This window comes from Maniola hyperantus, chromosome 1 (genome assembly GCF_902806685.2).
Source record: "Maniola hyperantus chromosome 1, iAphHyp1.2, whole genome shotgun sequence".
Lineage (NCBI taxonomy): Eukaryota > Metazoa > Arthropoda > Insecta > Lepidoptera > Nymphalidae > Maniola > Maniola hyperantus.
The window spans coordinates 18,784,240-18,807,212 of NC_048536.1; the positions used below are offsets into that span (position 1 = coordinate 18,784,240).

General features: G+C 43.4%; 1 protein-coding gene across 1 annotated transcript in view; it reads left to right on the forward strand.

Annotated features, from left to right (window-relative positions):
- The first annotated feature begins 9,822 nt into the window (after nucleotides 1-9,822).
- Nucleotides 9,823-22,973, forward strand: part of LOC117981832 (uncharacterized) — a 29,652-nt gene continuing 16,501 nt past the window's right edge. The window contains exons 1-3 of the mRNA XM_069500462.1: nucleotides 9,823-9,949; nucleotides 10,010-10,445; nucleotides 21,527-22,936. Coding sequence (XP_069356563.1) covers nucleotides 9,823-9,949; nucleotides 10,010-10,445; nucleotides 21,527-22,936 — 1,973 coding nt within the window. The remainder of the gene's footprint in view (nucleotides 9,950-10,009; nucleotides 10,446-21,526; nucleotides 22,937-22,973) is intronic.

Below are 22,973 nucleotides of genomic sequence, written 5' to 3' on the forward strand. Positions count from 1 at the left end.
ACAGTAGCCCAGTCGCTAAATTTAAGATTTTTAAACAACCTTTTTTCTACGACTTTGAAAACAGAATTAAATTGGGAGTTGATAAGATCAAAAAAGCGTTATAGTGTTCATCCGGCCATCCTGTGTAAGGTCAAGTGTAGGTAAAGTAAATAAAATATTTTGTTTGAATTGCCTTACTTTTTTAGTGGTGACTGGTCTATACTTTATTACTTTTATTGTATTTTGTTGACAGCTGGGAACAGATATCATTTGTCCACAGTGGTCAGCGGGGCGATTGTCTAAAACCTGCATCAATCATTATTACAATCTCAATTGTTCTGATTGGCTGAATTTGTGCGATTCTTGTTGCAACAATGAGCAACAATGCATTGTGGCCAATAGTGAGCGAGCATTAACCAATCAGAGATGATTGCGATCGTGACATTGTAGCTGTCAAACAACCGCGGTAGAGCCACATATCTAAGATTGGTGCATCGACATAGGAATACATCTGTGGCCCTACCGCGGTTGTTTGACAGCTACAATGTCACGATCGCAATCATCTCTGATTGGTTAATGCTCGCTCACTATTGGCCACAATGCATTGTTGCTCATTGTTGCAACAAGAATCGCACAAATTCAGCCAATCAGAACAATTGAGATTGTAATAATGATTGATGCAGGTTTTAGACAATCGCCCCGCTCATAGAGCAGAAACAAAGAGGAGTTGGCCTAAGCAACTGTGCACTGTGATTTTCAACTAGGTCCTGACGTCATCACTGTGGGCGGGGCCTTAGTTAGTATGCTGTCTGCGTTCGTCAGGTTCACATATATTGAGACTCGTATTATCGGTGTGTTTTCGCGTTTTTAAGAACAAAAGGATGAAGTGTTGTGTTTTATCGTGTCAAAGTTATTCAGACAGACGTTCTGATGCTATGAATGGTATCACATTTCATTTGTAAGTAATTTTATACGTAATTTCTACACTTATTGACATCTAGTGTGAGATAGCTGAACTATGTAGTGACATCAATATATCGATGTTAGGTCGCTAAGCGAGTAGTTTTGCTACTAACCCGCAGATGGAAAATTGAGAAGTGGGCGGCGTTCCACAACCCCTCACCCCTCACCCCGCAAAATGTCACTCGATATTTCATAGGGAAATCTTAATACAACATCTCCTCTTTGTTTCTGCTCTATGGTCTTAAACAGTTAGCCCCACCATCCTACTGATTCGCTAACTCAGTGTCTTAAACAGTTAGCCCCACCATCCTACTGATTCGCTAACTCAGTGTCTTAAACAGTTAGCCCCACCATCCTACTGATTCGCTAACTCAGTGTCTTAAACAGTTAGCCCCACCATCCTACTGATTCGCTAACTCAGTGTCTTAAACAGTTAGCCCCACCATCCTACTGATTCGCTAACTCAGTGTCTTAAACAGTTAGCCCCACCATCCTACTGATTCGCTAACTCAGTGTCTTAAACAGTTAGCCCCACCATCCTACTGATTCGCTAACTCAGTGTCTTAAACAGTTAGCCCCACCATCCTACTGATTCGCTAACTCAGTGTCTTAAACAGTTAGCCCCACCATCCTACTGATTCGCTAACTCAGTGTCTTAAACAGTTAGCCCCACCATCCTACTGATTCGCTAACTCAGTGTCTTAAACAGTTAGCCCCACCATCCTACTGATTCGCTAACTCAGTGTCTTAAACAGTTAGCCCCACCATCCTACTGATTCGCTAACTCAGTGTCTTAAACAGTTAGCCCCACCATCCTACTGATTCGCTAACTCAGTGTCTTAAACAGTTAGCCCCACCATCCTACTGATTCGCTAACTCAGTGTCTTAAACAGTTAGCCCCACCATCCTACTGATTCGCTAACTCAGTGTCTTAAACAGTTAGCCCCACCATCCTACTGATTCGCTAACTCAGTGTCTTAAACAGTTAGCCCCACCATCCTACTGATTCGCTAACTCAGTGTCTTAAACAGTTAGCCCCACCATCCTACTGATTCGCTAACTCAGTGTCTTAAACAGTTAGCCCCACCATCCTACTGATTCGCTAACTCAGTGTCTTAAACAGTTAGCCCCACCATCCTACTGATTCGCTAACTCAGTGTCTTAAACAGTTAGCCCCACCATCCTACTGATTCGCTAACTCAGTGTCTTAAACAGTTAGCCCCACCATCCTACTGATTCGCTAACTCAGTGTCTTAAACAGTTAGCCCCACCATCCTACTGATTCGCTAACTCAGTGTCTTAAACAGAATGATAGCCACCAAGCTCATTTGACACAATTGATTTTTAATCAATTGAAAGTTTTCTTCGAAAAATTATCTTACTGTCTGTAATGAAGCAGCAACTATCTGTTGCAGCAGCAGCAATGTAGAACCGCCCAATGTCAATTATTTATGAGCTCGGTGGCTATTACTCAGCGTTAGACACTGAGTTAGTGAATTTTTAATTGATGGACTTGCGCATTATCTCCACCATAACAGCTATGTAGTTTATTAAGGACAAACACACTTAAAATTAAATAGATAACTACTCATAATCAAATATTATTATAAATTCGAAAGTGTGTCTGTTTGTTAGTTTATTAATTTCTTGGTTTGTCCTTCAATCGACATGACTTTTGCATGGGTATAGTTGAAGATCTGGAGACCTCCCACGGTAATTTTAAAAACCTAATACTACGCGGAGAAGTCGTGGGCATCAGCTTAGTAACTAATCTATCATAAAATTACTTTAGCACTTGTTTTTATTAGTATTTAGTAGTGCCTATATAGATAAGTACAATTTTTAAACAACTTCCAAAAAGAAGGAGGTTACCGTATACCGTACCGTACACAGGTACATCATTTCTCCAAGATTTCTGGACTGATTTAGAATAGTTCTTTGTGATGACAGGAAGTTTGCAAGATGGTCCTATAAAAAATTTTGTAGGTACCTATGACTTTTATTGTAATTTATAACACTAGCTGATGACCACAATTTCGTCCGTGTGGATTTACGTATTTAAAAATCTCGTAAAAACTCTTTAATTTTTAACCGACTTCCAAAAGGAGGTGGTTCTCAATTCAGCCTGTTTTTTTTTCTACTTTTTTTTTAATGTATGTACATCGATTTTTTCCAGGTCTCTCGACCAATTTGCAAAATTTTTTTTTATCAAAAGAGGATGTTTCGGTGGTGGGCCCATAAAAGTTTCTGGATCTAATTCTCAATCCTGATGCTGCAAGGTTACTGCCCGCCTAAGTTATCAAGATTCAGGAAGTGTTCATAGTAAATTAATGTTGTATGTACCAAGCAATGTGTTACAATTTTACAATGCAAATTAGCTATACAGGGTTACAGGAAAAGAGGACACGATCCCGTTAAGGGGTTATAGTACAGGACATTAGCTATCAAACGACCCCTAAAGTGCTTATGCGAAAGTGTATCGTTTTCGAGTTATTCATTTTTTTATTTTTTTCTTGGTAAAAGGGTGTTTGCCACTTTAAAAATTAATAAAAAAAGGAACAATGTATTTCAGCAGTTTTTTTTTTATTTATTGCTAGTACATATCCTTGTTAATAATAAACAGTTATAAAAGTAAAAAAACCTTCAATCATTTTAAAATTACAGCCCAAAAACTGTACAAGTTTTCGATTTTTAAATTTAATTCTTTGAATAACTTGCAAATTTTCTGTAAAAAATAACTATGGCACTTATCCTGCGGATTATTTTAAAAACATCTACGTTTCGTTAGCTATCCATTGGTACAAAAAAATTATAAAAAAAATCATAAAATCAAGAAAAAATTACACAACAAAGAGACCAGGTAGAAAATTCTAACAAATGCTATTGCCAAAGAATTAAATCAGAATCTATGTAAAAACGAGTTTAATGCAAAATGGTTAAAGATTATTTTTAATAAGGTGAAAAGGTAATATAAAATCAGTCAAGTGCGAGTCGGGCTCGTACACGAAGGGTTCCGTACCTTCGTACAAGAAATAACAATTTTAAAAATACTAAAAATTACAAAATGGCCGCCATAAAAATTAAAAAAAAAAATTAAAAGTGTTATTTTTTGTACGATGGTACGGAACCCTTCGTGTGCGAGCCCGACTCGAACTTGCAAAATGGTTAAAGATTATTTTTAATAAGGTGAAAAGGTAATATAAAATCAGTCAAGTGCGAGTCGGGCTCGTACACGAAGGGTTCCGTACCTTCGTACAAGAAATAACAATTTTAAAAATACTAAAAATTACAAAATGGCCGCCATAAAAATTAAAAAAAAATTTAAAAGTGTTATTTTTTGTACGATGGTACGGAACCCTTCGTGTGCGAGCCCGACTCGAACTTTACTGATTTTATGTTACCTTTGACCTCATTAAAAATAATCTTTAACTATTTTGCATTAAACTCGTTTTTACATTGATTCTGATTTAATTCTTTAGCAATAGCATTTGTTAGAATTTTCTACCTGGTCTCTTTGTTGTGTAATTTTTTCTTGATTTTATGATTTTTTTTATAATTTTTTTGTACCAATGGATAGCTAACGAAACGTAGATGTTTTTAAAATAATCCGCAGGATAAGTGCCATAGTTATTTTTTACAGAAAATTTGCAAGTTATTCAAAGAATTAAATTTAAAAATCGAAAACTTGTACAGTTTTTGGGCTGTAATTTTAAAATGATTGAAGGTTTTTTTACTTTTATAACTGTTTATTATTAACAAGGATATGTACTAGCAATAAATAAAAAAAAAACTGCTGAAATACATTGTTCCTTTTTTTATTAATTTTTAAAGTGGCAAACACCCTTTTACCAAGAAAAAAATAAAAAAATGAATAACTCGAAAACGATACACTTTCGCATAAGCACTTTAGGGGTCGTTTGATAGCTAATGTCCTGTACTATAACCCCTTAACGGGATCGTGTCCTCTTTTCCTGTAACCCTGTATAGCTAATTTGCATTGTAAAATTGTAACACATTGCTTGGTACATACAACATTAATTTACTATGAACACTTCCTGAATCTTGATAACTTAGGCGGGCAGTAACCTTGCAGCATCAGGATTGAGAATTAGATCCAGAAACTTTTATGGGCCCACCACCGAAACATCCTCTTTTGATAAAAAAAAATTTTGCAAATTGGTCGAGAGACCTGGAAAAAATCGATGTACATACATTAAAAAAAAAGTAGAAAAAAAAACAGGCTGAATTGAGAACCACCTCCTTTTGGAAGTCGGTTAAAAATTAAAGAGTTTTTACGAGATTTTTAAATACGTAAATCCACACGGACGAAATTGTGGTCATCAGCTAGTGTTATAAATTACAATAAAAGTCATAGGTACCTACAAAATTTTTTATAGGACCATCTTGCAAACTTTCTGTCATCACGTTTCGTTAGCTATCCATTGGTACAAAAAAATTATAAAAAAAATCATAAAATCAAGAAAAAATTACACAACAAAGAGACCAGGTAGAAAATTCTAACAAATGCTATTGCCAAAGAATTAAATCAGAATCTATGTAAAAACGAGTTTAATGCAAAATGGTTAAAGATTATTTTTAATAAGGTGAAAAGGTAATATAAAATCAGTCAAGTGCGAGTCGGGCTCGTACACGAAGGGTTCCGTACCTTCGTACAAGAAATAACAATTTTAAAAATACTAAAAATTACAAAATGGCCGCCATAAAAATTAAAAAAAAATTTAAAAGTGTTATTTTTTGTACGATGGTACGGAACCCTTCGTGTGCGAGCCCGACTCGAACTTGCAAAATGGTTAAAGATTATTTTTAATAAGGTGAAAAGGTAATATAAAATCAGTCAAGTGCGAGTCGGGCTCGTACACGAAGGGTTCCGTACCTTCGTACAAGAAATAACAATTTTAAAAATACTAAAAATTACAAAATGGCCGCCATAAAAATTAAAAAAAAATTTAAAAGTGTTATTTTTTGTACGATGGTACGGAACCCTTCGTGTGCGAGCCCGACTCGAACTTTACTGATTTTATGTTACCTTTTGACCTCATTAAAAATAATCTTTAACTATTTTGCATTAAACTCGTTTTTACATTGATTCTGATTTAATTCTTTAGCAATAGCATTTGTTAGAATTTTCTACCTGGTCTCTTTGTTGTGTAATTTTTTCTTGATTTTTATGATTTTTTTTATAATTTTTTTGTACCAATGGATAGCTAACGAAACGTAGATGTTTTTAAAATAATCCGCAGGATAAGTGCCATAGTTATTTTTTACAGAAAATTTGCAAGTTATTCAAAGAATTAAATTTAAAAATCGAAAACTTGTACAGTTTTTGGGCTGTAATTTTAAAATGATTGAAGGTTTTTTTACTTTTATAACTGTTTATTATTAACAAGGATATGTACTAGCAATAAATAAAAAAAAAAACTGCTGAAATACATTGTTCCTTTTTTTTATTAATTTTTAAAGTGGCAAACACCCTTTTACCAAGAAAAAAATAAAAAAATGAATAACTCGAAAACGATACACTTTCGCATAAGCACTTTAGGGGTCGTTTGATAGCTAATGTCCTGTACTATAACCCCTTAACGGGATCGTGTCCTATTTTCCTGTAACCCTGTATTATTATAAAATAAAAAAGTTTGAAAATTCACATTCTTATTTCATTATTACGATGATTTCTATAGGGTTTCGTAGGTACCTCAAAAGAAAAAAGAATCCTTAGAATCACTTAGTTGTCTGTCTGTCTTTTGTGTCTGTCAATTCATGGGAATTGAAACCTACCTACAGGGTACTTCCCGTTGATCTAGATCAAGATCTAGAATCATGAAATTTGACAGATAACAATACCTTATACCTAGCATAAGTAAAGCAAAAAATTCGAAAAACGTTTATTTGTAGTAATATCATAATAAGTTTAAGAATGAATGTTATATAAGTAGGTTATATTTATTTTGTTTATTACTAGATGATGCCAACGACTTCGTTCGCGTGGATTTAGGATTTTTAAAAATCCCGTATGAACTCTTTTATTTTCCGGGATAAAAAGTAGCCTATGACCTTCCTCGGCAAGTACAATACGCGGCCGAAAGTGATGAACATCGGCCTTTAGAATGACATTTCTTCTTTGTAGAGCGTTGTCTCTGTCACTCATACTGATATGACGTTTTGTCGGCCTCAACGACAGTGATCTACAAATTTGCTATCTCCTTCTAAAGATCGATGTTCATCACTTTTGGCCGCGTACTGTAAGCTAACTTTGTACTATTTCATCAAAATCGGTTAAACTGTTGGGCCGTGACAAGTTAACAGACAGACAGACAGACATACAGACAGACACACTTTTGTATTTATAATATTAGGATGGTCTATATTAATTATTACGGATCCAAAGTAGGACCTACTTTACCTATCATAAAAATTATAGTAGTCCACCAAATTGAGTTAACATGGTTACTCTAACTAAGAAAACACAGGAAAGGGACGCATTGAAAACGAGGTTCTCTCTTTCGGCTCGCGTTACTGGCCTTAGAAGACCTTCTAGTTGTACTACGAAGTAGTACTTGGAAATTCTTTGGCTGGCTGTTACACGCGTAGGCTCGACAAAAGTGTTTCATAAATCAAAGCTTTTAAATAAGTTAAGTAATCTGTCTGTAAAGGAGGTGTTAAGTAAAATGTCAACGAAATGACGACTTACATATCCGCCTCAGGGCCTCCTCCATGACATCCTCAAACATAGAAAAGTCACTTGAAGGAGGTCGGTATACGCAGACTACAATATATCCATATATATATAATCCAGCTCCCAGTGGTGATAATTCAATTTGACTCGGACTCGCACGGGAAGGGTTCCGTACCATCGTACAACAAATTACACTTTTTAATTTTTTTAATTTTGAAATTTTTAGTATTTGTTGTAAACTGTAATAGCGGCAAAAGAAATACACAATATCCTGCGACAGGTCCTCTATTTATCATGACTCCATGAGAAGCTGACAGACGGACGGACGGCGGAGTGTAGGGTCTCTCACACAAACCCCCCCCCCCCCCCCCCATGCCACGAGAGTGGCCCCTGGCCTCATGTACTGCGGATCCCCAACCGAGCCGCCCGGCGCGCCTCGATAACTAAACCGCAAAGTTCAGCTACGTCGTATCACCCAATACCTACCTACCTACCTACCTACCTAGCTACCTACCTACCTACCTAGCTACCTACCTACCTACCTACCTACCTAGCTACCTACCTACCTACCTACCTACCTACCTACCTAGCTACCTAGCTACCTACCTACCTACCTACCTACCTACCTACCTACCTACCTACCTAGCTACCTACCTACCTACCTAGCTACCTACCTACCTACCTAGCTACCTACCTAGCTACCTACCTACCTACCTACCTACCTATCTACCTACCTACCTACCTAGCTACCTACCTACCTACCTACCTACCTACCTAGCTACCTACCTACCTACCTAGCTACCTACCTACCTACCTAGCTACCTACCTACCTACCTAGCTACCTACCTACCTACCTACCTACCTATCTACCTACCTACCTACCTACCTACCTACCTACCTAGCTACCTACCTACCTACCTACCTACCTACCTACCTACCTACCTACCTACCTACCTACCTAGCTACCTACCTACCTACCTACCTAGCTACCTACCTACCTACCTAGCTACCTACCTACCTACCTACCTACCTACCTAGCTACCTACCTACCTACCTAGCTACCTACCTACCTACCTAGCTACCTACCTAGCTACCTACCTACCTACCTACCTACCTATCTACCTACCTACCTACCTAGCTACCTACCTACCTACCTACCTACCTACCTACCTACCTACCTACCTACCTACCTACCTAGCTACCTACCTACCTACCTACCTACCTAGCTACCTACCTACCTACCTACCTACCTACCTACCTAGCTACCTACCTACCTACCTAGCTACCTACCTACCTACCTAGCTACCTACCTAGCTACCTACCTACCTACCTACCTACCTATCTACCTACCTACCTACCTAGCTACCTACCTACCTACCTACCTACCTACCTAGCTACCTACCTACCTACCTAGCTACCTACCTACCTACCTAGCTACCTACCTACCTACCTAGCTACCTACCTACCTACCTACCTACCTATCTACCTACCTACCTACCTACCTACCTACCTACCTAGCTACCTACCTACCTACCTAGCTACCTACCTACCTACCTACCTACCTATCTACCTACCTACCTACCTAGCTACCTACCTACCTACCTACCTACCTACCTACCTACCTACCTACCTACCTACCTACCTAGCTACCTAGCTACCAGCAGCTACACAATATCTCCCCACTTCGATACTTAGGTATAATGAAGTATTGGCGATACTGACACAGGCAGCAGCTAGCTCTGAGCTCTGAGCTCTGAGCTCTGAGCTTTGAGCTCTGAGCTCTGAGCTCTGAGCTCACTTCACTGCACTGTGGGCGATTTAGTTTTCCTGGCGACTTGGTTCGCGTCGGAACTTCACACAGAGGGAGACGCCTCAGAGGAAGAGAACTATACCTAATGTAATAATGTTCTGTCTAGCTCGGAATATAATTATAAGCTTATAGAGATTGTATGGGCACCAGTAGTGCCGCGACAGCACTGTGACAGCTGGTGGCAGCACTGTTGCAGCAGCGCTGCTGCGTGCAGCATGGTTCGGAATCATACCTTTATGTGCGCGTGCGCAGCTTGGAAGTTGTAATACCTACACGTTGTCGACGGCACATGTCGAGTAAACAGGAAAACCGGCCGCGATAGCAGATCGCGACGCGACGCACGGTGGCCCAGTGTGCGCCGCGCTCCTGTCCGACCATGGTCGTGTGGTGCGCGCTGCTGCTGCTGGCGGGCGCGCGCGCCGAGCACTGCGCGGAGCTGCGCGCCGCGTGGCAGCACCGCGTGGCCGCGCTGATGAACCGCACCGCGCCGCTGCAGACCGAGGGTGAGCTCCTCGCGGCGGCCGCTGTGCCACGCTACCGTTGAGTTGAGCGTATGATCGCAGTGGGCGCCGTGGCGCGTGTTGCAGAGCGCAGCGTGTTCGTGGGCGGCGCCGCGCGGCCCGTGGAGGTGTGGGGCGCGGGCGGCGCGGAGCGCGCGGCGGCCGCGGCGCTGCACGCGCTGCTCGGCGCCGCGGTGGGCTACCGCGCGCGCCTGCGCCTCGAGCGCGCCGACCTGTGCCGCCTGGCGGCGCCGGACGACGCGCCGCCGGTGGCGGTGGCGCCGGCGGCGGCGTGGCCGGCGCGCGGAGGCTGCGGCGCGGCGCGGGCCTGGGCGCTGGACGAGCTGACGTCGCTGGCGGAGGGCGCGCACGCGGCCGCGCCCACGGCGCCGCTGCTGCACGCGCGGGCCGCCAGCGCCGCGTGCGCCGCGCACGCCGCGCTGTGGCCCTTCTCCGCGCAAGTCACCAACGAGACGAGGAGCTGCCTGCTGCGGACGAGGTACACGTGACTAAGCGCACCTGAAGCTGCAGATTAGGTAGCTAGGGAGACTGACAAACTGTCAACTATGAATAATTGATACATCTACTTATCTATCGTCCCATTTCTCTTTTGTCGGGATGGTTGGCCAGGCACAGTGAATGATAATTTAAAACCGTTTTATTTGCGAAGACACGAAATTAGCATGGATAGAGATTGCATAATGTGGGGTCATAGAATTATAATACCTTCAAGTTTGAGAGAAGCAGTTTTAAAAGAACTTCATGTGACACACTTTGGAACTTCTAGAATGATTGAAATGGCAAAAGCCTATTTTTGGTGGCCAAAATTAAATGAAAATATAGAAAAAATATCTAATTCATGCGAATTATGTTTAAAGAATAGAAACAATCCTTCTAGAATAATTCCAAGGTGTTGGCCGATTCCACCTGGACCCTGGTATCGCATTCATGCAGATTTCCTGGGCCCATTATTGGGGAAGATGTATTTAATCATTGTTGATAGCTACTCCAAATGGCCAGAGGCTTTTCAAATGGCAAATATAGCTTCAAGTTTAACCATAGCTAAATTTAAGGAAGTATATGTCCGTTATGGGTTTCCGGTCCACCTGGTGACAGATAATGGAAGTTCGTTTACGAGCCAAGAATTTCAGGAGTTTTGTAAAACCACTGGTGTAAAGCATAGTTACACTTCACCTCACTACCCTGCAACCAATGGGGCTGCAGAACGGTTCGTAGAGACATTTAAATCACATCTGACAAAGATAGTAGAGAGTGGTAAATCACTTAATTATGCTTTAAGCATATTTTTGTTTGATTATAGGAAGTGGCGGATTTGCCCTAAGGCCCAGTAGGCCCGGGCCTAGGGCGGCCAGGTATTATGGGCGACCAATCATGAACAAAATTCACTGATGTTAATTATGATAAAAGTTGGAAATAAAAAAAATCGTTAAGTATGTAGTCTATTATCATGAGTGCTAAGAAAGGGGCGGGTGGTACCTACTTACTAGATGGCCTGGGGCCTAGGGCGGCCAAGACTACAAATCCGCCACTGATTATAGGACCACCCCTCACAAGAGTAGTGGTGTTTCACCGGCTCGCTTAATGATGGGTAGGGAACTAAGGAACCGTTTATCATTGCTACGGCCTGCTCCTATTTATCAAAATCTGGTGGAATCCCAAGAGAAACAGCTGAAATATGCAAAGGGGGGTAGAGTTTTAGAATTGGATACGGGGGACGAGGTCATGGTTAGGGATTATAGAAAAGGAAAAAAATGGTATAATGGTCAAGAGGTAAAATCAGTAGGGAAATTGTTTCGGGTACAACTTACGAAGTAGACGTGGAAGGGTACAAGTGGAAGAGGCATGGTAATCAAATACAAAAAATAATTTAAATATACCTTTATTCTTAAAAATAAAAATCTTTTTGTTCTATTGTTAAATTTAGTTAGGACGGGGGAGAGTGTTATATATCTGTGTACGAACTAAAATGTTATTTGTTATCTGTGGTTGTAAATTCTGTCTATAAAATTTTGTCTGCGACATAAAAAGTAAATTTGTAACGTTTTCACATTTTGGCCAGATTTTAAGTATAGTATAATAAAGAAATAAAGTTAAAGGAATATTTAATAAGTGGTGTGGTTTAATTTATAACACCAACTACTGCAAAAATTATTGAAAAAATAATGAAAACCAGGATTATTGCATATACTTCTGATATTTTATATAATAATCAATATGAGTTTAGAGAGAAAATGGGAACCGGTGATGCAATAGCTGAATTAACAAAGCAAATTGTACTGAACCATGAAAATAAAAATAAAACTATTGCTGTGTTCATAGATCTAGCCAAAGCTTTTGACACAATTTCACATCAATTACTGCTAACAAAATTAGAGAGGTACGGATTCACTGGAAATGCACTAAACTGGTTTAGAAGTTATGTTAAAAATCGGAAACAATTTGTACGAGTTGAAAATAAAGTTAGCGCTGAAAACAATTCAGAAATAATATTTGGTGTCCCTCAGGGGAGCGTATTAGGCCCTATCTTGTTCAATATCTATCTTAATGACTTTTGTTCACTATTGACAGACAATCAGACAGACTCAAAATCTCTATGTTTTGCAGATGACACTGTTTTGTTATTTTCAGCCTCGACGTGGGAAAGTACCATCAAAAAAGCCGAATATGGCCTTCCTCTAGCTAAGGGGATCTGCTAACCTTAAATGATGATAAAACTTTATGTATGTGTTTCTCTCCCACCAGTGCCGGTCTTCCGACCGAGACTCCGAAGATTAGAGTGCACTCTTGTCTGAATAAGTCTGACTGTGCAAACTGCAAAATATTATCATGTACTAATAGCACAACTTATATCTGAGGTGGGAGAAGCACGTAGACATGCTCACTAAAAAAGTCCGAAGCTTGAGCTATATAATTTAAGAAACATTATGAGTATCAACCTACTGTTAAGAGTTTACTGCTCTTTAACTCAGTCGTTAATATTATATGGCATTATAGCCTGGGGCTCATGTGGATCAACTTTACTAGACAAACTAAATAAGGCTCAAAAACTTAATCTCAAAATTATCTTAAAAAAGAATCGTCGATTTCCTACGGAAGAATTATTTAAGCTAAGTAAAGTACTAACCCCAAGAAAAATATTCATTTGGCAATTAACAATGTATATGGCAAAATACATATACAACTTCACAATCGAGCAAACTCCTAGTCACCTTAGGCAAAGGCAACTAAGATGTTCAGTTCCGCGACGAACGTCTGGATTCTCGATTAGACATTTTACAGCTGCGGCACCGAAGCTATTCAATAACCTTCCGCTGGAGGTATCTAATCTGATTTTATGTGCCCAGCGCCCATCCTTAAAGAAAAAATTTAAATTCTATATAAAGAAAGAACATAGGCATGGGATTACCTGAATGTTTTAGGAAGTGTCTAGAAATGTGACCTATGCAAAACCTAGAAATTTAATTAGTTGGTTTTTTATACAAAATTAGTTTGTAAGACTTTATCGTAGATTAAATTATTAAATTAATAAATTATTATTTGGTTGAATTCATATCCGGTGTTGGTTATAATGACAAAACATTACCAGAGTTGCCACTCTAGAAAAAGTCACCTTTAAAATAGGTATTTCGTTATTATTAAGTAATAAATAAAACTGTTTATAAATCAGTGCTTACCATAGAGCAGAAACCAAGAGGAGTTGGCCTAAGCAACTGTGCACTGTGATTTTCAACTAGGTCCTGACGTCATCACTGTGGGCGGGGCCTTAGTTAGTATGCTGTCTGCGTTCGTCAGGTTCACATATATTGAGACTCGTATTATCGGTGTGTTTTCGCGTTTTTAAGAACAAAAGGATGAAGTGTTGTGTTTTATCGTGTCAAAGTTATTCAGACAGACGTTCTGATGCTATGAATGGTATCACATTTCATTTGTAAGTAATTTTATACGTAATTATTAAATTGTTTCTACACTTATTGACATCTAGTGTGAGATAGCTGAACTATGTAGTGACATCAATATATCGATGTTAGGTCGCTAAGCGAGTAGTTTTGCTACTAACCCGCAGATGGAAAATTGAGAAGTGGGCGGCGTTCCACAACCCCTCACCCCGCAAAATGTCACTCGATATTTCATAGGGAAATCTTAATACAACATCTCCTCTTTGTTTCTGCTCTATGGTGCTTACAAACTATATTTATTATTGTGCTAACTATTACCCGCAGCTTCGCCCCCACATGACGCAAGGAAAGAATAATTATTGAGGGTTTGTTGTTTTAAATGAGGGTTTATATTAAAAGCAGAATAAATGAAAAAGGTTTTATATCTGATTTTTAATAGAAGAATAAAAACTTTTGATTTTTAATAGATTATTGGAATGTCATCTGAACATAGAGATAGCATATGCATCTGAATGAGATAAAACCTTAAAGGAAACCTTAAAGGTAAAAATTGGGTTAAAAGGAATTTATACTTACAAATTAAATAACAACTTCAAGACTTGTATTTCAGTTGTATTCGCAGTTTTTTTCCAGTTTCTAGTTTATCTTTAATCACAAGCTTCCTCTCTGGTCTATATGTACTCGTGTGTTTTGGCTCTATCAAAATATGAGAGCCTTGCTCCGGATTGGTTGCATATTGCCTTTCTAGAAGAAAGAGGTAGTTACCAACTATCCGTGATTCATAGGGATCTTGGTTCCATTGTCAAATCAGAACTGTTTACGTGATAACAACTAAACTATAATCACAGACTAGTACATCTTGTTAAATACTGAAAGAGATCTTTTATAGACAATGCTAATGCCCATAGAGCAGAAACAAAGAGGAGTTGGCCTAAGCAACTGTGCACTGTAATTTTCAACTAGGTCCTGACGTCATCACTGTGGGCGGGGCCTTAGTTAGTATGCTGTCTGCGTTCGTCAGGTTCACATATATTGAGACTCGTATTATCGGTGTGTTTTCGCGTTTTTAAGAACAAAAGGATGAAGTGTTGTGTTTTATCGTGTCAAAGTTATTCAGACAGACGTTCTGATGCTATGAATGGTATCACATTTCATTTGTAAGTAATTTTATACGTAATTATTAAAATAGTTCTAGAAAATGACATCTAGTGTGAGATAGCTGAACTATGTAGTGACATCAATATATCGATGTTAGGTCGCTAAGCGAGTAGTTTTGCTACTAACCCGCAGATGGAAAATTGAGAAGTGGGCGGCGTTCCACAACCCCTCACCCCGCAAAATGTCACTCGATATTTCATAGGGAAATCTTAATACAACATCTCTTTGTTTCTGCTCTATGCTAATGCCAATGGCATATAAAGGACCATTGTTTAGTAGGTCTATCTTAGCTGTGTTCGTTTGCTACTCTTTGTGCGCATGCGCGTGATTCGTGCATTTGCAGTTGCAAATGTCACTTGTCAAAGTCTCTGACTCATGAATTGGGCACACAACTCTTAAGTGTTTTTACTTGATAATATTAATGCATCAATTTTGCATATACTACCAACCAAAGAGTATGTAACCACTACGTTACTTTCATAATCTCAAAATATTAAAATATTAATATCTTTTTTTGGATGAATCCTGGAATGAAAAATCTTGGTGATTATGTTTAAGTAATGGACCCCCTGTGCTATTAATATTTTTCCTACATAGACGCATTCAAGGTAAAATTTTGTATGAAATTTGCCGAAATTCTTTCTCCTAGAAACCTCTTTTGAAAATTTTAAACGTCTTTATGACAAGATCTGTTGAAACGAATGCTTTCACTTATTAAAATTTATCCTATCTATTTAAATTATATATCTAAACTCCGTATGCATTAGCACTGTTGCACCAAATAAAATATAGTTTTAGTAATGTATGAATAAATATATAGTAAAGTATAAATATAATATAGTCTTAGATTGTAGGCGGTAGTCGCCTATAAAAGCGAGGTGCGCCCAAGTATGAGGCTCATTTCGCTGCTGATTTTTGTGCTGTAATCAACGTGGTCTGGTTTGAATTATGTTTTTCTTTATTTCCGACTTTTACTTTTTGTGTCTTACGTGTTAAATTTTGTTCCAATCATTACAAGTTTGATAATTGTAAAAGTATTTGGTTTTGTGTTAATAAATTGTGTGTTTTTAATTGAATTTTACTTCTGTACCTAAATTCAGAAGTGGGATTCCTATTCAATAGCCCACTATAGTTAAAATCTAGTCACTGACAATCAGTTTGCTTAAATTGGAACAAAATTCTAACCTTTAAATTTTTGTTGTTTTTCTTGTACAATGTCGGATCGCGGGTATCGTAACCGCGATCGTAGCCGTGATGTGCCGTGATCAAACTCGAAGTTTTCGAAGCAGACCACGTTGATGTGAAACAGCAGGGCCTAGATATAGGTCGCGAGATCACGCACTTAGTCGTGTTTTTATCCAAACGTTACACTCAATACTCCGCGATAGTAAAACGTGTCGAGACTTGTCGAAAATAGTTTAACCTCGGTAGTAACTACACGCGAGTGTAATATTTATCGTCTCCGTAACACTGTGACCGTTCAAACAGAATGCAACACTCCCGTTTCCGCACCTTGTTCCGAACAAGATGAAGTTACTGCAATTAAATCTTTAGAATCAAGTACCTATACCTTTGGCTTTATGGCTAAGCACGTATTGGCCACGTGAACGAATCTAGTTCAAGTGTTCTTGTCCAAATTGAATTTTTGTCTAAAAGTTTTCACGTCTACCCTACGTGTTTTTGTGAATTAACAATGCCATCGTCTAAATCTGCTAATCGATTTAAGTATAAAAGTAATCCACGTAAATTGAATAATGAACAAAGGCGTGCTAAGTCGGTGTCGTACAATTACTGGAACGTAGTGGAATTAACCAGGTGAGATCCAACCATGTCTTTATTTTTGGTCTCGATTTTTAAAGATGTTGATGCATGGTGTAAAAAAGTTGATCATGTTCGTAACTTCAACCGATGGCATAGCCGTGTGGTAGTTTCGTAAAGTGGAACTTGTACAAAGGTTTTTGTTATGATCAGTCTTAGATCAATTTTAAAACGGAATTTATTCCGCTGTGTCCACGAGAGGTCGATATTGAGATTAAGAACATTTATGTCGGTCCATTAGTCACTTCATGAAGTATCTCACCAAAGATACCCGCAATTTAAATTTGCAGTTTAAGACTAGAAAGCGTAGTCTTAGTCATAGTACTTTCCAATCACGCTGTTTTCTGTGTGAAAATTAGGATCACAAAGTGTACCTAAACATCGGTTTTGATGCAGTTCAGTGTTATTTTTGTAAAAAGAGTAACCGTAATGTAGGTAGATGAGTTTTTGCTCAACAATTATTTTTGCCACGAGAAAAAAAAAAATTGAGCTTCCCGACATAAGATTAGAAATCAATCTTCATGTGGTGTTAGATCGTTGTATGAATAGGTAGACCTGTCGTAATAAGGACAGATGTACTAAACCAACTGGGAAATAGTTATATTCGAACATGATTCGAACATAGTGCTCACATTTATCTTTCTTTTCTCGAATGTTCCGACGCAATGCTGCACGCTTGGCTGCGGGCTTTGGAACTCTGCACGAGCGTGACGGCGCGCTGGCGTTGCTGCGCCGTGCTGCGCCGCTGCCGCGCCTTTCTGCGCTCTGCACGAGCGTGACGGTGCGCTGGCGTTGCTGCGCCGTGCCGCGCCGTTGCCGCGCATTTCTGCGCTCTTGGCGAGCGAGACGGCGCGCTGGCGTTGCTGCGCCGTGCCGCGCCGTTGCTGCGCATTTCTGCGCTCTGGGCGAGCGAGACGGCGCGCTGGCGTTGCTGCGCCGTGCTGCGCCGCTGCCGCGCCTTTCTGCGCTCTGCACGAGCGTGACGGTGCGCTGGCGTTGCTGCGCCGTGCCGCGCCGTTGCTGCGCATTTCTGCGCTCTGGGCGAGCGAGACGGCGCGCTGCCGTTGCTGCGCCGTGCTGCGCCGCTGCCGCGCCTTTCTGCGCTCTGCACGAGCGTGACGGTGCGCTGGCGTTGCTGCACCGTGCCGCGCCGTTGCTGCGCATTTCTGCGCTCTTGGCGAGCGAGACGGCGCGCTGGCGTTGCTGCGCCGCTGCCGCGCCTTTCTGCGCTCTGCACGAGCGTGACGGTGCGCTGGCGTTGCTGCACCGTGTCGCGCAGCTGCCGCGCCTCTCTGCGCACTGCACGAGCGTGACGGCGCGCTGGTGATACTGCGCTGCGTGCGCCGCTGCGGGCTATGGTGCCTCTTGCGAGCATGGCGGCTCACTGGTATTTTGGCATGATACCGCGCGTGCCGTGGGGCTTGCATAAGCGCTGCCCTTGTACGAGCTGATTGGTGAGAATGTTCTTTTTAAAGTTAGTGTCCATGATTTCGATAGGTATGTGTAATGTGTTGTAGTAAATCACGTTACCTACGCATACCGTCTTGGACTTAAGGGTGTTTCGTATAATATGCGAGTCAGTGACGCACTGTAGTGCGTTCGTAAATTATGTAACGTGGGTAGATTCAACTCTTTTAGAAAATCTGATAATTCCCGTTACCGATTGTTTCCGATTTTGCCATTTTGATTAGATTCATTTGTTAGGGTCAGGCGGGGCCGAGTCTTAAAGACAAGGCCATTACCTAAAGTCCTTACCCCTTGAGTACATTAAACAAATCTGGCAATCTAAGATCTAGCTGGGTACTTTAGGCGCTACGTTGAGGAGTATGCTATCCAGACAGCCTGCCTTGCACGTCTGTCGGAAAAAGAGGTTCCTTTTGATTGAGGCCAGAGCAGGAAAAGGTACCTCAGAACATCACTCGGCGACTCACCACTGAGTCCAAGGTAGCAAGGTATCTTGACAGATTTGCCAAACAGAGGTGCACACTGACTTCAGCAGCATCGGCTATGGCCCGGCGCTGAGGTGGATCCACAACGACGGCAAGAAGCGTGTGGTCGCCTGTTTTAGCAAGGTTTTGCAGTGAGTAGGTAGTACTCCTACGTGCTGGAAGCGACTTCCGCCACCATTTGGTTTGTCTTCAGTTTAAGGGTGTGACCAACTACAACGCTTTCACAGCCACCGAGCGCTGCTGCTTCTGCGCGTTACCCGTAAGTGGATTTATTTCCATGACTTCATCTTCACCTTTGAGTACTAAAAGCGCACGATGATGTGTTATGGCGACTATCTTAGCTGCAACCCTTTAAGTCAACGGCATCACCAAGCCGATCAACTGGGTTTAGATGGTGCAGGTCGCAGATAAGGACACGCTCGTCGAGTATCTGTAAGTGGGACAGCTAGACTCTCATCGGTATGTGTACTAAAGTGTTACGCTCTATTACCGCTACTCACCAGTAGGAGCGGAAGCGTGGTTTTCGTGATACCGTCTTAGTCTGCTGCAAGTCTTTGTCGAAAAGACTCTGGACCTGACCCTGAAGTACCTCTAGTTTCTTGGGCTACGTGAGTTCGTAGTCAAGCATGTGGTTCACTGCCTGGTTTGTATATCAAACAAGCAGGTCTCCAGAGTTCCTCACCAGCACACAACAATGTGGTTGCAGAAACTGCACGGCTTGATCGACCGGCATGGCGTGAAATGTGACGCTCCAGGGCAAGTAAGCTGCTGAGGTAAAATCAGTCCCGGCAGGATGCCTATGCTAACCAGAATCGTCGTCCGCCTCGCGTGTTGAAGGCGGGAGGCATGGTGTTGGTGATCAAGTATTCCCAGTCAACGGGGAAGTTTGACTCTGGCATGTGAGGTCCACACAAGGGCCTGAATCGGCTGCTACGAGCTGGAGCTGCTGAGTGGGTCGTATGGCAAGACCGCTCAGGTGGCGGCGGAGGGCATGGTGCCCTGGCAAGGAGAGTGGTGCCCGGATGCGTGTGGTACTTTCTTCGAATGTGAGTTCAGCTTGTTGACTACTTTGTGGTGGTGAAGATGAAAGTCGTGATTTTGTTAATCATAGCCCCAAAACTCTCACCCTCCTTACTAAAAAGGCCTTGCTTGCTCCCTTACGTACTTATCTACTGACGGACTGATCCACGACATCTATTTTTGTGCTATGACTAAACAAATCACGGTAATGCTTTACTCCTCAAGGGAAGTTCAACGGTGGCTGGTTGAGATGCACTTTCATAGACTGTTGCCCGAGCCCGGTGGTCTGATGATGGTCATCTCAAGTTCCTGCTCCATAGACCGTTGCCCGAGTCTGGTGGTCTGAGACCGTTGCCCGAGTCTGGTGGTCTGATGAAGTTCATCTCAAGTTCCTGCTCCATAGACCGTTGCCCGAGTCTGGTGGTCTGAGACCGTTGCCCGAGTCTGGTGGTCTGATGAAGGTCATCTCAAGTTCCTGCTCCATGGACCGTTGCCCGAGTCTGGCGGTCTGAGACCGTTCCCCGAGTCTGGCGGTCTGAAGATGACGAGAAGAAGCGCGCGCTAGGTTTGAGACGTCTCATAGGTTGATAGGTGTCACCTCCTCTGGGTGATAGGGACACCCCATAAAACAAAATGATTTATCTACATGTCTAGCTAATGCTAAGTCGCATTTCGAATTGCTTACCCATTGTGTTAACATTTGTAGCTATGGAGTTGTGCTATATCGAAACTAATTTCAGGTGATGACTATGAAGTAGTATGCCCAGGTGCTGGTCCCCCTTCCGCACCTGAGTTTGCCCCGGCACCTTACGCGGTAGAGGCAGAGGCATCGCTCCATTCGGCGAGCTCCTCACCGGTCTCCCCTCGCGCACCGCACGCCGACAGCGTTGCGGCGCCAGCTGCAAGTCTCCGCAGAGAAGATCTCACGACCTTTTCTGGCTATGACGGCGGACGAGGACGCCGCATAGTCAGGAGAGGCCGTCTTAGATTGTAGGCGGTAGTCGCCTATAAAAGCGAGGTGCGCCCAAGTATGAGGCTCATTTCGCTGCTGATTTTTGTGCTGTAATCAACGTGGTCTGGTTTGAATTATGTTTTTCTTTATTTCCGACTTTTACTTTTTGTGTCTTACGTGTTAAATTTTGTTCCAATCATTACAAGTTTGATAATTGTAAAAGTATTTGGTTTTGTGTTAATAAATTGTGTGTTTTTAATTGAATTTTACTTCTGTACCTAAATATAGTATATAATATAATATAATAAAGTATGAATGAGGTCGATGAACTTTGTCAGCCCTAGCACAGACTACGGTCTATTTGGGCTGCAAACTGCCAACACCAGTCTCGGCTTTTTATCTAGTGCTTTGGTCTAAAAGTGTGGTGTAAATTGTTCACTTTTTGTTTTGTCTAAATAAAAAATAAAATTAAAAAAAAACTAAATATACAGGGTTACAGGAAAATAGGACACGATCCCGTTAAGGGGTTATAGTGCAGGACATTAGCTATCAAACGACCCCTAAAGTGCTTATACAAAAGTGTATCGTTTTCGAGTTATTTATTTTTTATTTTTTTCTTGGTAAAGGGGTGTTTGCCACTTTAAAAATTAATAAAAAACAGGAACAATGTTTTTCATCAGATTTTTTTTTGGAAATTGAAGATCTGGGAATTAATTATACCTGGGACCAAAATGTACTCATATAAGTTTATTTTTGATTGAAACAGCGACGATCTGTTCGTGGTGCTGGCGCGGAACGACAGCACCTCCCGCGACGACGCGGACGCGCGCGCGCTGGCCGAGCTGCAGCGCCGCGCCGCGCCCGCCCGCCTCGCGCTGCGCCTCTACCCCTCCGACCGCGCCTTCCGCGCCGGCCTCGCGCGGCTCCGCGACGACGGCGCCGGCTTCCTGTTCGTGGACGACGACATCTGGCGCGACGAGCCGCTCGCGGTGCGCGTGCAGCCGCCGCCCTGCGCGCCCGGCGCCGCCGCCTGCGCGCTCGCGCTGCGCCCCGCGCGCGCCGTGCGCGTCGGCAACGGCGTCTTCATGCACACCTACGCGCCGCCCGTCGCGCGCGTCGTCGGCGTGCTGGACTTCGCGCCCGCCGACCTGCGCGCCATCCTGGCCCACGAGCAGCTGGCGCCCAACATCACGGAGGCGGCGTGCCGCTGGGCGCTGGGGACCGTCGACTCCCTCTTCCATAGAATCGTTAACAACAGCACAAAAGCCAAAGCGACCGCTTACTTCGTCGCCGTGTTGCCGTGCGACGACGACCCCGACCGCGCGGCGCACGTCGACGCCGCGCGGTACCTGCGCGAGGGCGTGCTGTGGCACGAGACGCGCGTCGACGTGCACTACGCCTTCGAGCCGGTCAACTGCTCCGACGAGCGCGCGCTGGCGGACGCCGTGGCGCGCAGCGCGCGCGAGCGGCGCACGTACGCGGCGGTGGCGTGGAGCGCGGCGCCAGGCGCGCGCGCGGCGGCCGCGGTGGCGGCGCGCACCGGCCTGCCGCTGCTGCTGGTGGGCGCCGCGCCCGCGCCCTCCGACGCCGCGCGCGCGCCCTCGGCCCGGCTGGCGGACGTGGCGCGCGCGTACCGGTGGCTGCTCGAGCTGTGCGGGTGGTCGCGCTTCGCCGTGCTGTCCGACCGCTCCGCGTACTCGCGCAGCTTCGCCGAGGCGCTTCTGACGGAGCGCGAGTTCGCTCACCGCAACTACACGCTCGACGCGCACGGCGTGGCGAGCGCGCTGCGCGAGTTACGCGCGGCCGACGCGCGCGTGGTCGTCGTGAACGCGGCGTGGCCGCTGGCCGAGGCCGTGCTGTGCGAGGCGCGGCGGCGGGGCCCGGCGGCGCGGCGCGTGTGGCTGGTGCGCGAGGCGCGCGCGCCGACGTGCGCCGGCGGCTGGGCCGGGCTGCGCGTGCTGTCGCTGGGCGTGTCGTGGCGCGGCGGCGCGGCGGCGCGCGGCGGCTCGGCGGCGCTGCGCGAGGGGCTGCGCGGCGCCGCGTGGGCGGCCGGCGCCGCGCTGGGCCCGCCGCTCACGGCGGCGCTGGTGGACGCGCTGCTGCAGGTGACGCTGGCGTTCGACAAGTTCCTGCGGGAGCGGCCCGCGCAGAGATACGATCTCCGCGGCAGTGTCTCGTGAGTCACCTCTGCTAGTTCTGTTTCGTTGTTACAG